Source organism: Hippopotamus amphibius, chromosome 7, assembly GCF_030028045.1.
Source record: "Hippopotamus amphibius kiboko isolate mHipAmp2 chromosome 7, mHipAmp2.hap2, whole genome shotgun sequence".
Lineage (NCBI taxonomy): Eukaryota > Metazoa > Chordata > Mammalia > Artiodactyla > Hippopotamidae > Hippopotamus > Hippopotamus amphibius.
In genome coordinates this window covers 122529584-122544175 of record NC_080192.1, presented here as the reverse complement: position 1 = coordinate 122544175, position 14592 = coordinate 122529584, and the positions used below count along the sequence as shown (strand labels likewise).

Sequence of the window (14592 nt, the reverse complement as noted above, 5' to 3'; positions counted from 1 at the left end):
GAGCAGAGCCTGGACTTTACCTTAGCTAACTAAAATTCGCAATCGTGGTATAAACACAGCCCTGATTCATGCATTTACTAATGGAACATGACTGACCGAATTGGCAAGTGATTGCTCTTTGATGTAAATGCATGGATCTAGGTTGGGGAAAATAATAAATGAGTTCTTACACTTAGATGTGCATGATGTGACCACACTGCTCCAGCTGAGTGACAGAAACACAGTACCTCATTTAACAGCTATTTCACGTCGCCAACCAGATTAGTAGAATCATAAGCAGAACTATTAGGTCACCATGTTCCTCACCCCAGGTCACATACTTGGCTGCTTGTCTGAGCAGTAACTTTTGGTTTTGCATTGCTAAGGTCACACATTTCCCATTAAGAGTAGGTGGTGTACTTTTTTCCTTCTGCTTGAGTAGAGTTTTAGGTTCTAGGTCATCTATCCATCAAGCTTTTCCTCTGTGATGTAATTGCAGCGCCATCCATTGCTCATTTTGAACTCGCAGTTCTTGTAAATTTCTCCTGCGGGCTTTCGCAGTTTGTACCAAAATGGATTTTTCCATCTTAATTTTTTATGGCAGTCGAACTTTCAGATGTTAAAGTTGAGCGTGATGAAAAGCAGATATTGCAACATACCTTTCCACTCAGATTGAGCCAGTGAATGGGTTGGAATTTTCTGCAACACTGACAGTGCTCATGAATACCCAGTCATATCTTTTTGGTTTTGTCCCTTTACACATTTTAGTTCTCCTCTTTGTACCTCTGGTACTCGAAAATACTTTCCAGAAGGTGCAGCTCATCAATAACACAACCTGACATGTATTTATTTCTTCGTTTGCCACTTTCATTGTTGAATACCGTACTCCTACTATGAGCCAGATGTTTTGTTTTAGACCCTGAGGATTGAGAGTGAACAAAATAAATTTCCTCTCTTCATTGCACTCAGACTCTAGAGCTCACAAGTAAGAGAGTATGTGGTATGTCAGATGTGATGGGTGCCATGAAGAAAAAAAAAAGCAGCCTGAGGGATATAGGGAGTGTTAGAGATGCTACGGAGGTCAGAAAGGCATCAGATGAGAAATGATTTACAAAGTGTTCCTTGCTAATCAACTGTTTTTGTGTCTAACAGTTAAATGTGACTAGTTTGAGGCTTTCTCTATCCTTTTAGTGCAGGGTACATGGATGAGACATTTTTTTCCCCGATTTTTAACATACGAGAACATTAAAGACTAAAAAAATTTCCTAAATCTCATTGTTGGGAGAAAAGTCCTACACAGGGCGTTTGTTAGCTGTCATCCGTAGAGATGATAATTCCTACCTTGCTGGGCTGTTCTGTAAGTCTTACTATTCTTTTTTTTTTTTCTACCACTCTCCTCTCACAGCATATTGTTAAGTTATTATAATTAAACTTATGCAGTGTTGTACAGAATAATGCTTTCTTTGGCATTATGCTTATAGTTTTTTTTTTTTTAAACGTGATCTTGATGTCCATTTGGCTCTTTTTTCCCTGTTAAACTGTTTCATTAAGAATTAAGAATTGCCATTTTGACCCTTATATTCTGCAGGGATTTGATGCCAGTTATACTTTCTACTGCTTTCGCTGAGTAAATGGTGAACTTGCTGAAACTGTTAATGGCCTCTTTGTATTCATGCCATGTAAACTGGATCTTGCTGATTGATGCTGCTCCTTGATTTATGAACTAGAACAGAAATTGTTTGGGGCAGAAACAGGTAAAATGTTAGCAGGTGTTGTCTGGGGGTTCATACTTTTTCCTACTGTTTAGTTCAGGGCATATGATCCTTCATTCTCAATAGTTTATTGTGCACTTTCAAAATATCTATCCCTTAATGCTTTTTTGGCAACTCGTGTTGGCTCCTCTGTTAATGTAGCTTCTTCTTTCAAGCTGTGGATTTCGGTGTTCTCTTGAGAGCCACTTTCGTTGTTTAACACTGTATGCCTTGGACCTCACATTCAGCCTGGAGTGGTTGCCCATGCGATCCCCACCTCTTAGGACTATTTCATCACCCTGAGTTCTGGCCAGTTTCATCTGGCTGCTTTCAATCAGAACCTTTCTTGAAGGAAGCCAACGTGTCAAGTCCTCAATTTACAGGCTTCCCTTGACTCATGAAGAACTGAACTAGCTTGATTCAAACCCGATCAGAGCCATCCCCCAAAGGAAATTCTCTAATATTTAATTGTTTCAAGGTACATTTAGTAACTCTGATATAAAGATCATATTTCCCTGAATTTCGGCAGATTGTGGGCTCTGTGACCTCTCTGAAGCTCAGTTTCAATGTCTGTAAAATGGGGATTGAAATACTTCCTTCATGGGGTTTATTGTCAGAATTAAATGTGATATAAAGCACTGAGTAAGGTGTCCAACACAAGGCAGGACCCAAGAAATGTTATAATCCTTCTTCCCCCAGACCTGTTACCTCCATTTTATTTCCCTTATCCTGAAATAGAAGAAATACAATAGTAACCAATACCTGTTAAATTATATATCAAATTTCTATGAATAACTGTCTTCTCTTTGGCTTTCTTTAAGCTCATCTCATATGGTTTTTAACTCTCTGTCATTGGAGCTTCTCTTATGAATTTAAGTCATCTCACTCTTACAGTTTCCTTTCAACTCCTGAGCATTTTTTGTTTTCCTGAAATATACCTCTTGAGAATCATAACGCTTCTTTGCAGGGTCATTGATAATTCCTAACAAATGTTTCCACTTGTGCAGTACCACCATCCTCTTTCTTCTGCTTCATTTTCTTTACTCACCTTCACAAGATACAGTATCTATCACCTAGTAGATGTGTGCAGCTAGCCTTTTTTGAGTTTATTGCTTTACTTTATAGTTGAGTCTGTGACGAACCATGTGATCCGGGGAGACAAATTTCTGAGGTTTTAATCACAGTGATCCTTTTTTGTTGGATGTAATTAAGTTAATGATGACTTTGTAACTCCCATTTGAGTTTTCTAAATGTAGTAGCTCTTCGGCATTTGAAGAACTTAGTATTGTTTGATCCACTTGACGACTGGTTAGCCACAGTCTTAACCAAAACTAGGTGCAGAAAACTTGCAGGATAAACATGGAAGAACATAGAACTCCTTGTTCTAGGAGTTCTTTTCATCCTATGATTTCTTTTCAGATTTTAAGGCTTGCTAACCTTTATGGAATGTATGAATATTCATAAACTTAAATAAAATTGAAGACTTTAGTCCTACATATATTCTTTTTATGTAAGATAGTAGCTGAGCTCAAGGTCTGCCTTTTGTGGATATTATAAAATGTGCACACATCAGCCTTGTCCCTAAATCATTATGTGCTAAAGGAATCTTCTAATCAGTCAATAAGTAGTTATCGAGCACCTACCTATGTGTATGTCTGCTAGATGCCAGAGAAGATTTGAAGTTGCAAAGCAGCAAAACAAAACAGTGTAGAATGGTGGTTATAAGGGCCTGGGGTGGGGGAGCTGGGGAGATGTTATTAGAAGATACACACTTGCAGCTAGTAGATAAGCCCTGGAGATGTAAAGCACAGCTTAGTGGTTGTCGTCAACAGCACTGTATTATAAACCTCGAAGTTGCGAAGAGACTAGATATTAATTGTCCTCATCAGGAAAGGAATAATTATCGTGTGACCTAATAGAGGTGTTAGTAGTGCTGCAGTATTGATCATTTTGCAATATGGGCATCAAATCATCCCTTAAGCTTGCACAAATCTTATGTTTTATCGAAGTATAGCTGAGTTACAATATTGCATTAGTTTCAGGTGACAACACAGTGATTCAGTATTTTTACAGATTATACTCCATTTAAAGGTTTTACAACATAATGGCTGTGTTTCTCTGTGCTGCACATTATATCCTTGTTGCTTAACCCATACATAATGTTATGATGTCAGTTATAGCTCAGCAACAAAAAACAAAACAACACAAAAAACTACTTTTGAAGGCAGGAAATATGCCTTTGTGGGAATACTAGTATTGTGATAACAGACAATTTCTCTTTATATAGTTTACAGTGAACCTGTAGTACAAATCTAGAAATTGATTGCCAAATAGGTTAATGGGCTTGCTCCTGGTCATAGGTAATAAATGGCAGAACTGGGGCATGGTCCCAGGTCTTTTTATCTTCAAAGCTAGTATTGTTTTGTTTTATGTAATATCTTGTATACCTCTCATGTACACCCAAGAAAATTAAAGGACAAAACAGTATAATTAAGATAGGGAAATAAAAGTTCATAGAACAGGAAGATCCACGTGGACTGGAATTGTCCCTTGCAAGCAACAGTAGTTATGGCTCAGGGGTTCTCGAGTCTGAGATGGTAGGCCTGTCCATAGATAGCCGAGTTGAGTTTTGCTGAAAAATAAAATGTTCTTTTGAAAAGGTGAGGTAGGAAGTCAGTGATTTTCTGGGATTAGTGGGTTGATTTTCTGAGGTCACCTTTGGATCTTCATCTGGGTGTACATAGCATTGGCTGTTTTCCAATTCTGAAAAGCAGTGATGCGTCTTTGAGAAACGTATAACATATTTTTGTGGGCAGCTCTGCTACTGCATATTTTGAACTTTGTCAGAATTGACAGAGGGGGTGAGATCCTGAGGATTTACTATACCTCAAGTGCAGGTGAGGTGATTTCATCGCACTGGCCTAAACCGCGTCTCTCCCTTTGCCATGCTTGCTTTTCTGTCAAATACGTTCTCCCATCATCTTTAGTACTGGGTTGGCCAAAAATAGTTTGTTCGGGTTTTTCCATAAGGTGTTACGGAAAAACCCAAATGAACTTTTTGGCCAACCCAATATAGAGACTCTGCATGAAGAATAGTTGAAGGATAATTGAAGTAATGTTTGCATGGGGAATAATCCTGTATTTTCATGTAGCTATAGTGATAGAATAAGATGTTTTCTTCCCGTATCAAATGGTGCTTACTCATTGAAGTCTCTTGGTTGCTAAGGAATTCAATGAGGCTGAATGACCTCAGAACAATGACTGGTTTACCATGTTGACAGATTTAATCTCCTTGGAAGTAAAGGAAGTAATGCAGGTAAACTCTTGCTCTGGACCCAATTCTGACCAACCCTATGGAGCTGATGGGTGGAGTGGAAGCCTGCAGTGCAGCCATGGGCTGCCTTGTGGGAAGGCGGCCACTGAACCCACTCAGAACTTCAGAGGTCCTACCCACCTGGGAGGGCCTTCAGGCAGTCTGGTGTGTTCTCAGGATGCTAGGAAGGGAAATTTTAAAAGGGTTCCTGACCCAGATGAATTACCTCTCGAAGCAGTGAGAGAATTTTGCAGGTGAGGTTGCTGGCCAGCTGGGAATCATCTTTGTGAAATTGTGGAGAATGGAAAGTTGCCTGGGAACTGGAGAGAGATTAATGTCCTCATTTCCCCGCAAAGAGGAAAGAAGGTGGAGTTCGGAAATGAATGGCCGCTGAACTTCATGCTGATCTTGAAAAAGAGCTGTAGACTACAGGATTTCAATGATGAGGTGAAACATTTTTTTAAAGGATGTGATGATCATAAAAATTAGCCAGGGTTCATTAAGGACAAATTATGCCTCTGAGTGCCTCTTATGAACGGGGTATTAGAGGAGGAATCAGCAAATTCTAGAGGCGTGGCATATCCAGTTTCCAGCAGGCATTTGTGGGAGTTGTTCAAGGTATTATAGGTGAGAAGGATCAGTTTGGACTGGGTGATGGTATACTGAGGTGGATTCATAAGCTCGTCAACAGTCATCCACAAAGTGCTGACCTAGTAAACTCCTGACAACTTCCTGCCTGTGGGAGGTTTCACGACTTCATTGAATGGCAAATACCAAATTATGTGCCCAAAGTCCTGGTTAATTGGTTTTTTTAATTTTCAACCCATTTTTCTGTGGACCGTTTCCCTTCTGAACTCATTATGTACATGCATGTAAGAATTTGGGTGATGTGAATCTTCTGTAAGACCATAATCCTAGAATGTTTTGAGATCCAATACAGAAAACAAAGACACAATCGTCTCCCTCTGCTGCAGGGGTAAAGGGCTGTGGGTGATGGGTGGTGGACAGCAGGGTGGGTAGAGACCCCTGTGTTTCCCATGGCATTGGTCCTCCCAAGAGTTAGAAGTAGGGATTATGGGGCCCTGACTTTCCATCAGTACCATTCAGGGCCCCACAAGTTTGTACTGTATCCTTGACTAAATTGAAGAACACTGGAAATCACTGAAAGTTTTCAACGTAGAGGAACAACATCATTGGTCAGATTTGTATCTTAGAAAGATTGCTGTGGCTGCGATCTGGATAATGGATTTGATAGGGTAAGACTTTAAATACAGAAACAAAAGATTATGCCAGTAATCCAGGTGAGAGAGAACACTGAGATTATTTCCTTCCTTTTACTTCCACCAAGTGAGGCTCCACTCCAGACACCTTCCTTGTATATATTCTTTTTTTTTTTAAATTGAGGTGTAATGGAGAGATGGTATTATATTTCAGGTGTACAAAATAAGTCAATATTTGTATACATTGCAAAATGATTACCATAATAAGTCTAGTTAACATCCATCACCATACATAGTTACAAAAAATTTTTCTTGTGCTAAGGACTTTTATGATCCACAGTTGATCCTTGAACAATGAGGGCATTAGGGGGACCAACCCTCTGTGCAGGTGAAAGTCTGCATATAACTTATAGTCGGCCTTCTGCATCCATGATTTCTCTCAACCATGGATTGTGTAGTACTGTAGTATTTACTATTGAAAAACATCCGTGTGTAAGTGGACCCATGTAGTTCAAACCCATGTCTTCAAGGGCCAACTGTATTCTCTTGTAAACTTTCAAGTACACAATACTGTGTTCATAACTATGGTCACCATGCTGTACATTAGATCCCCATGACTTATTTATTTTATAGCTGGAGGTTTGTACCTTTTGATTCTAAATCAAAGACATTTTTAGTGATATGTTACTATATATAGTTATTTCCTTAACTGCCACTAAGCTTATATACTTATTCAATTCAAACTGTTCTACCTACAGGATGCTGGTTCCATGCAGTTATGACTATAGTAAGTAAAGAAAAGAATAAACACATCACGCTCTCCTAGATATTTCAAAGCATTCTGCTTCATCATTAATCATGGTAGTTGCCTGGCAAAATAGATGTTTTATAAGTTTCTCATGAATGGTAATCTGCAGTACCTGTTAATTTACTTTAAGAGAAAATATGGTCTTAGAAACTAATTTTACTGTTATATTCTGTAGTCTTACAAATCACGCTCTCTGGTGCATGAATAATTAAGAGAGCAATTCATACATTTTTCAGCTTGTCAACATTTTTGAAACCAAGCCAGATCCTAGACATGACATTTTCATATTGCTGCTGGAATTTCCATACCGAGTGTCTAAGCTTATTCTGTCCTATTATTTACTTTGGCTCCAGTGTTTGACTTCTTCTTTCAAGTAGTTTGCTTTCAATGTTTGCAGAAGTGGACTCCCACAACCAAAGAAAGGATGCATAATGAGTCAGTCTGAAAGTGTTATTTTTGTTTGTTGTGGAGTCACTTTACCGTAATTAGTGATAGTGTGAAAGCGTGGTAGAACATCTAGGCAGTGTCAGTTACTTGGCTGTTTTCAGTATGCATAGGGCACACACACACGTGCACACACACGAGATCCCGTGCCTTATTTCAGAAATACTCTATTTCTGAATTCCACTGTAAGAAAAATGGAGTACAGTTTTAATGAAATGCAGTGCAAATGAATGATTGTTGGCCTAAAATGAGGCCTCTGTTAATGTGTTCGTGATTTTCTGTTAATATTGAGGTGGGAAGCTGTACTGCTTTTGCAGTGAGCATTGTGAAATGAAACGGACACAGTCAAGGGCCTTTTCCTCTTTATTGTTTGTCTGCCTTATGTATAAAATACTTTGAGTTGTAGACCACTCTAAAATTAAGCATAAATTGTGATGCTGTGTGTATTTTGGGCACTTTGTGGTTGAATTTTTCCTTCATTAAATTTTTGGTTATTTGTGCAACATTATATGCCTTCTTACTGCAACATACAGGGGATTTACCCAGGGGCATTCAAATGGGGCACAGAACTCAAATTTTTCTTTTCAAATTAATAATCTAGGAGGAGCTTAATGAATGTTGAATGCAATCAGTGAACACCTAGATAATGATTATTGATACAAATGCTGTGTTTGCAAATAATAAAAACAAAATCGGACTTTCCCTCTTTATCTGTTTCTATCTCTGCCCTTGACTTTGCCTATGACAGAACTTTACAGTCAGGTAAAAAGGGTGGTGTTTGGAGTTAGGCTGGCTGGATTTAAATCCAAGCCATCAATTTCTAAGCATGTGGCCTTGGACAAGCTCTGAATTTCTCTGAATCTCAGTTCCTTCCTCTGTACAGGGTTAGCCCATATGGATTTTGTTAGCATTAAATGAGAGAATATATGTAAAGCTTTTAGTGTTTCTACATGGTCAATGCTTGATGAAGATTAGCTGTTATTATTTTATCTGCCTCTTGAGCAGATACACTCAGATATAACCCACCTTCAAACTACCCAGTAGGCTTATGTTTGCTCCTTAGTTTTTTTGTTTGTTTTTTTGTTTTTTAACACTGATTCAGTGCCATCTTAGAACACTTTACCGGATTTTTTTTTTTTTTTTAACCTTTCTGTTACAATCTTTCCTAGGTTACTCTGGGTCATGAGTCATATCTCTTGCTTCAGTGACCCCTCACATCCTACTGAAATTCATCAGTTCCCTAACTAGACTTCCACACACCTGTGATTCTTTGGGATATTTTATTTTGCAGGAAATGTTACTCCACACCTACCCTCTCTTCCTACCTCCCCTCTAAAACAAGCCATCCATTGAGTTTATTCATAGAGCAGTTTGGTTCTTTTTTGCAGAAAGTAAATTAAGCCATGGAACCATCATGCATGCACCTCATACCAGAGCTTCTTTTCCTCCTAAGAGCTAATTTGAAAGCGTGTCTTAAAGAATCTGCCCCTTTTGAAGATACACTGTTTCCATTTCTAACCAAATTCAACTTTATTCATTTTTTAAAAATTTTTATTGGGGGCTTCCTAGGTGGCACAGTGGTTGGGAATCCACCTGACAATGCAGAGGTCACGGGTTCGATCCCAGCTCCAGGAAGATCCCACATGCCGTGGAGCAACTAAGCCCGTGTGCCAAAAAAAAAAAAAAAAAAATTTTATTGGGGTATAGTTGCTTTACAGTGTTGTGTTTCTGTTGTACAGCAAAGTGAGTCAGTTATACGTATACTTATAACCCCTCTTTTTTAGATTTCCTTCCCATTTAGGTCACCACAGAGCATTAAGTAGAGTTCCCTGTGCTGTACAGTAGGTTCTCATGAGTTATCTATTCATGTTTTACTTCTTTTTTTTTTTCTCTTTGTCCTTCCGCCCCCCCCCCCCCCCCTTCCATTATGCCACATTCTTTAAGATGTGGATGAGTGCCTGGAACCAAAGACCTGCACAAATGGTACTTGCTCTAACCTCGAAGGATCCTACATGTGCTCATGCCACAAGGGCTACACCCCGACTCCAGACCACAAGCACTGCAAAGGTAAATACTGTGATCAGATTTCTCATTTTTATTTGAACTGTGCTTAAAAACATATTAGAGTAACTAGCCTTAAAAAAAGGAACCATTTATTTTGATTGAGCTCCTTGGAGCACATTTTGGTTGGCATTTTTGAAACTGACTCCTCGTGGTAGTTAAATATAGACCCTATCTGTTTACATAGAGAAAAACAGTGTATTTTTAGAGGACATCTATAAACCACAGATGTATTTAGCTTTTTCTAGTTATAAAAACCATACACGCAGTTGTACAACTGTGTGAATATACTAAAAACTGTCGAATTGTGCACTTTAAATAGATGAATTGTGTGGTATGTGATTTTTATTTCAATAAAATTGCTATTATAAAACATGCATTTGCTATACAAAATGTAGCAAGTGCAGAAAGGTAAAAAAGATTAATAATCCAACCTGGATATTTACATCTCGTGGATATTTTATATCATTAAGATTATGTGCTGTGTACGGTTTTCTGTCTTGCTTTTTGTCATTTAATAGTATATCATGAGCATTTTACATTTCATGAATAACTCTTTTCAAGCATTAGTTTTAAAGGCAGTGTAATATTCCAGGGTATTGCTGTGTCACCATTTTCTTGCTGTTCTTCAGGTGTTGAAAAACCTATTTTTTCCAGTTTCTGATTATTATGTAAAAATAAAACCTAACAGACTTCTCTTTAAAAAAATAACCCTTTGCCTGAATTTTAGGGTTACTTCCTTATTTATAAAAGTGGAATAATTGGGCAAAATGTTCTGTGTTTAACTATTTCAATAGAAGAACACTAATTTCTAATTTTAAAATGTTTCCTTCTAAAAGATTTAATATGTATTTTATGTGCTTATTTCCTGAACACTTCTAATTATTAGACTGTTATTTCATATGTTTGTCAAACATTTTCCTCTTTTGTAAATTTGTTAATATCTTTTCCCATTAGTCAAATTTTTAAGTCAAGGTGTGTAAACACTTTATTTAGAAGATATATACATCTGTGTAAGGTGTATATATTTAGCATATACCCTTTTCTCTAGAATATTAGTGTAATTTCTCCAAGATTTCCCTAGTTTTTTAAATAATTTTTTAAGAAGTTTTCATTTTTTCTGTGGTTAAATCTGAATTGTTTCCTTTCTGCTGACTTCCATTGCTTTTATACCTAAAAGCATGCTCTTTCAAAGGCAGAAAGAGGAAATAAGTAAAAAATTTTTCTTTCCTAAGTGTTTCAATGAAAATGAAGGACCTAGGGCTTCCTAGGTGGCGCAGTGGTTAGGAATCTACCTGCCAATGCAGGGGACATGGGTTCGATCCCTGCTCCAGGAAGATCCCACATGCTGCGGAGCAACTAAGCCCGTGTGCCACAACTATTGAGCCTGCGAGCCACAACTATTGAGCCCATATGCTGCAACTACTGAAGTCCACGCGCCTAGAGCCCATGCTCCGCAACAAGAGAAGCCATGGCAATGAGGCGCCCATGCACCACAACGAAGAGTAGCCCCCACTCACCACAACTGAAGAAAGCCCGCACACAGCAAAAAAAGACCCAACACGGCCAATAAAATAAATAAAAATAAATAAATAAATTTTTTTAAAAAGTGAAGGACCTAGGGTGGTAATTAATTTATCACTGTGGTAGGGAAGCAGTAAACAGATACCCTACTACTGACCTGTAAGAATTGAAGCATCTTCCACTGGTAGTAGGGAATTCCCAGACATCAGAATTCAGTGCCTTACTCCTTTCATACACTAGCCACTCCAAGGAGCCCATATGAAGTAGGCACATCTCCCTTTTGTCCTGGTCCTTCCCCATATCCACAGCTTTCCTTCTGACTCCTTAAGCCAGGCATCTCCTCAGAAGAAGTTAGACATGAGAATCACTTGAAAGGTTTTATTTCTTCCTCATACACAGGGCTAATGGTGGCCGAAGGCTCAGCATCAGAAGCCATTGTTAATCTTTATTTGATGGCTGTATCTGGTTTATTTCCATATCCTATCATGTTACTTTCTCTTCCCAGCCTGCCTGCTTCTTTTTATCTGCTTATTCATAAAAACCCTAATTGGCCCCCACTTCATCTTCTGAATGTGTCTCCACTGCTTTCTTCAGTTTGCATTCTCCAACTGATGTCACAACTGCCCGAGGTATATTCTGTGCTTATTTTGACCCGCGTACTTGCTTGTGATTATCCTGCCCTGCACACCCGTCTTCCTCACTACTGACCTGCATCCTGGCTCTTCCAGTGATTCACTATACAACCTTGGATAAACAGTCTCAGGTTTCCAGATATGTCATCCCTAAAATTTGGGGATTGGGGCTTCCTAGGTGGCACAGTGGTTGAGAATCCGCCTGCCAATGCAGGGGACACAGGTTCGATCCCTGCTCCAGGAAGATCCTACATGCCAGGGAGCAACTAAGCCCGTGTGCCACAACTATTGAGCCTGCGCTTTAGAGCCTGTGAGCCACAACTATTGAGCCCATGTGCTGCAACTACTGAAGCCCATGCGCCTAGAGCCTGTGCTCTACAACAAGAGAAGCCACAGCAATGAGGAGCCCACGCACTGCAGTGAAGAGTAGCCCCCACTCACCACAACTAAAAAGAAAGCCAGCGCATAGCAAAAAAAAAAAAAAAAAAAAGACCCAACACAGCCAATAAAATAAGTAAATAAATAAATTTATAAAATTTGGGATTCGAACTCTTTAGAGGGAAAATGAATGGAGTAAATGCATGTTGAATGAATAACCACCGTCTTCTTCTTGGCATTACCATCCTGGATGAGCCTGCCCCTCTCTAATTAGTCTCCCTACTACCTGAGAATTCACACCATCAGTTGATGCCACCCATGGAACACGCGTTTTTCCAGGCTCTGGGGCATTCTCCTGGGCTGCTGCAGAAGCTTCTATTCATTCTTCCTTTCCTTCCTCTCAAGTGTATCAAGGAACCAGTGTGTTTCAGGCACTGCATACGTTACCAAGAGGCTGTACTCTCTCAAAGAACTATTACTCATTGGAAGAGACGCAAACCTGCAACAGATAATTAGAGATAGTAAAGTACTAAATGATGAAAGTTAAGTCATCAGTGATGTCATGCGAATGTCATGTACTCCTGACATCATGTGAGGACCAGGGCACTTTACCTCTGTGCTATTCTTTCCAAAAAGCTGTAATCCCAGTCTTAATCATGAGAAAAACATCAGACAAGTCCAAACTGGGGACATTCTATGGAATTCTGGCCCATATCCTCAAGGCAGTTAAGGATGTCAAAACAAGGAAAGACTAAATGGGGAGATGAGACACCCGAATACAGTGTTGTCCCCTGGATTGGATCCTGGAACAGAAAGAGGACCTGAATGGGAAAATTGGTAAAATCCTAAGAAGTATGGAGTTGAGGGGATTTTTTTGGTTTTGTTTTGTTTCCTTTTGTTTTTTTAAAGGCAGTATATCGTATTGTAGCTTGGATACTCTGAAGCTGTGTGAGCTTGGGTAAGTTATCTCGTTTCCCCAAGCCTTACTTGCTCATCTGCAAGAAGCTTGCAGTAAAGGCACCTATGAGGGTTGCTGTGAGGATTACATAAGATGATATAGGATAATGAGATACCAGAGAAATACAGAGATAATGCATGGAGGATGAGATAAGGCAGGGGCAGAGCATAACATTTTATGATGAATGTTGTTACTTATCAAATAATAAGCATGTACTGTTAAATAATAACAAAGTTCTGTTAAAGCCAAGAAGCGTGTGACTAATTCTGCTTGCCTGCTGCTGGGAAGGCGTCACAGAGGTGTTACTATTTGTACTTGGTCTTAAAATATTGAATAGAGAGTGGAGAAAACTTTAACAGGCAGAAAAAACAGCGCGTATCAAAGCTTGGAGGCAGGAAAGGGCTGTTATCTCCGCTTGCCATTTAACCTTGCCTTCTACTCTGATTCTCCTGGTGTCTTTCCGTTATAGCCTGGGATAGGATTAAGCAAGATCCCCATCTCAAGAGACCTGCTACATACACACTAGTTGTTTTCCTTACCCCCCAGTCAAAACCCTTCCTTTTTACAATAGATTTTATAACATCCTTTCTCTTTATTTCATAATCTTTCCCAAACGACATTGGCTCACAGATGTCAAGTTCTACCCACATCATAAATCTGTATTCCAACATTGCAGTAACTCTGCCAATTTCACTCTGTTGATAGCCCTAAATATTGACTGTGTCTTCACCTCACTCAATGTACTGACAACTCTTTGCAGGTTGTAAATACGTTATCTAATGTGTTAATATCTAATCTATTAATCCGTTATTTGTTTGTATCGTTTTGTATCTTTGTATCTCTTTGTACATTTTAGTGCTGTATGTCCTAAATGTATAAATACGTAGTTAGTCTCTATTTTAACTCTGAGTAGGACTTATCATAGTAATATGTGCAAAAAGTGCCTTAAAGAAATACCTTTTGTGAAGAATAACATTTTCTATTCATCTCTTGGCACAAGAGAGAAAGACATTTGTCCTAAATGTCTATTTTATTAGAAAGTGTTCTTTTGTCATAGGAATTTTATCCCTCATCAGAAGAGAAAAAATGCTTTTTAAACATGTAAAATTATGCTGCCTCTGTTCCCCTTGGTCCTTTTAAAGACCCCAAAATCACCTTATTCAAGATAACAGGGTTGCCTCGAGTTATTCCCAATGTGTGCATCATTACTTACAATGAATTACTTCTGACAGTCTTCCCAACATAAAGGAGTAACTTATGTAAGATGGCATTTCCTGACAGTGCTTGGAATGGAGGGTACACTCTTGCTGCAGACATCTTCACATGGGAATGCTTAATTTGTCATCTTCTTTGAGAAAGTCAAAAAGAGGCCAAAGCACTAAAAATGTTGTGACATCACGTGAGATCCAACCAGCTACATGAGCTATTGTTGGTCTTAAATTCTTGAACTAATGTCTCACGTATTTTATCGAATGTGCTGAAAGAAAACATAATGTGGTCTCTTCTGTGCTGTCGACCACTCGA

At 38.9% G+C, this 14592-nt stretch overlaps 1 protein-coding gene across 5 annotated transcripts in view; it reads left to right on the top strand.

The window, feature by feature from the left end:
* The window catches only part of LTBP1 (latent transforming growth factor beta binding protein 1), a 395008-nt gene that overhangs the window by 287611 nt on the left and 92805 nt on the right, over positions 1 to 14592 (top strand). For all 5 annotated transcript variants that reach the window (XM_057741529.1, XM_057741528.1, XM_057741530.1 and 2 more), the window contains one exon: positions 9460 to 9582. In XM_057741529.1, the coding sequence (XP_057597512.1) occupies positions 9460 to 9582 (123 nt within the window). The remainder of the gene's footprint in view (positions 1 to 9459; positions 9583 to 14592) is intronic.